We start from the raw sequence: 1,341 nt of genomic DNA, 5'->3' as shown, positions 1-1,341 counted from the left end.
CGCCTCCATCTTCATGCAGACCAGGACTGGAGTCACTAGTTTGCTAACTGGGGCGTTAGGTGACCGGGGACGTTCCACAGGAAAACCAGAAGCAGACCCGCCAGCCCAGCACCTTTGAGTGAAGCTCATCCAAGTGAACTGGGCCCCCAGTGCTTGTGGGGAGCCGGCCACACCTGCTGACGTGCCCTATGGATGTAAGTGCCCGTGTCCACGAGAGCGTGCAGTGGGCGAGGGCCCTCTCCTGGGGGTGCAGTGGCCCCGGGCCTCTCAGACCTGGACGGGGGCCCCGGGGCGGCTGCAGCACTGGGCTCAGGCGTGCTCCCAGGAGCCCGGCTGCCCATGACCCGGAGCCCGGCCCAGAGGTGCTGTTGGCCGGAGGCTGTTCCCGGAGACGGTCCTCTGCTGGGTGAGGACTCGCCGCCCTTTCAGGGACTTCAGCTGCACTGAGCTCTCCAGGGAGAGCACCATCTACTCTGGCCGGGCAGCCGCGGCCTGATGGTGCCCTGAGTGGCCAGGGCGCAGGGCTGGGCAGGGCAAGGTGACCCGTCAAGGGGCTGGGGGACATCCAGGCTGTGACTCAGGCCACTCTGCCTGACAGCATTCCAGGCGGACGTTCAGGGCTGAGGCATATGGACAGACAGCTCATCATCAAAAAGGTAAGCGACCGTCAGGTCACCCGGCAGAACTGATGCCAGAGCCCACTGCCCACCACCCACGAGGCTGGCTCGGCACCATGGCCTCATGCTGCTGTCCAAACGGGCTTGCCCCAGGTGGCAGCCAGACACACAAGTGTGCCGAGGCTGTGACAGCAAGATGCTTCACTCCTTTTTAACTCAAGAATACTAAAGAATCATCTAAAATTTCACATTAACCCTCATTTGTAGTACAGGCACTCCTGAAGCACCGTGTCGGTTCTGTGCTGGGTTCAGAGAGCGCGGATGGCAGGCGGAGTCAGGGCGAGGGGACCCCCTTGGTGAGCACGGGGCCAGGACCCTGAGAGGCATGGAGCGCGAGGACTTCAGGAGCCCCATTCAGACCCGCTGCAGCACCGAGTGTCAGCGCTGCACTCTGCGGACATTCCACTTAGTAGAAACTGAAGCACGTGGACCCCAGGCGTGCCCCTGGCCCCTCTGCTTGCATGCCACACAGGGGCTCTTCCCCCCGAGCGCCCAGGGCCCCCGCCTCTGGGAAACGGTACCTTCATGAGCAGCAGGCAGTTGGCCATGGAGCAGGTCACGCGGCCCAGGCGGGACCGCCACAGCTGCACGGAGGCTGAAAAAGAGGAGGGGTGAGCGCCCAGGGATGTGGCCAGCAGCCCAGCCACAGACGGAAGCAACCCCC

General features: G+C 63.8%; 1 protein-coding gene across 1 annotated transcript in view; it reads right to left on the bottom strand.

The window, feature by feature from the left end:
- TRAPPC12 (trafficking protein particle complex 12) overlaps positions 1–1,341 on the bottom strand; it is a 41,302-nt gene that overhangs the window by 10,136 nt on the left and 29,825 nt on the right. Inside the window, exon 8 of the mRNA XM_010848443.1 lies at positions 1,199–1,272. Within this exon, the coding sequence (XP_010846745.1) occupies positions 1,199–1,272 (74 nt within the window). The remainder of the gene's footprint in view (positions 1–1,198; positions 1,273–1,341) is intronic.

This window comes from Bison bison, unplaced genomic scaffold, assembly GCF_000754665.1.
Source record: "Bison bison bison isolate TAMUID 2011002044 unplaced genomic scaffold, Bison_UMD1.0 scf7180017864266, whole genome shotgun sequence".
NCBI lineage: Eukaryota > Metazoa > Chordata > Mammalia > Artiodactyla > Bovidae > Bison > Bison bison.
Note: the sequence above shows the minus strand (reverse complement) of the source record. Positions and strands in the feature narration are given on the sequence as shown.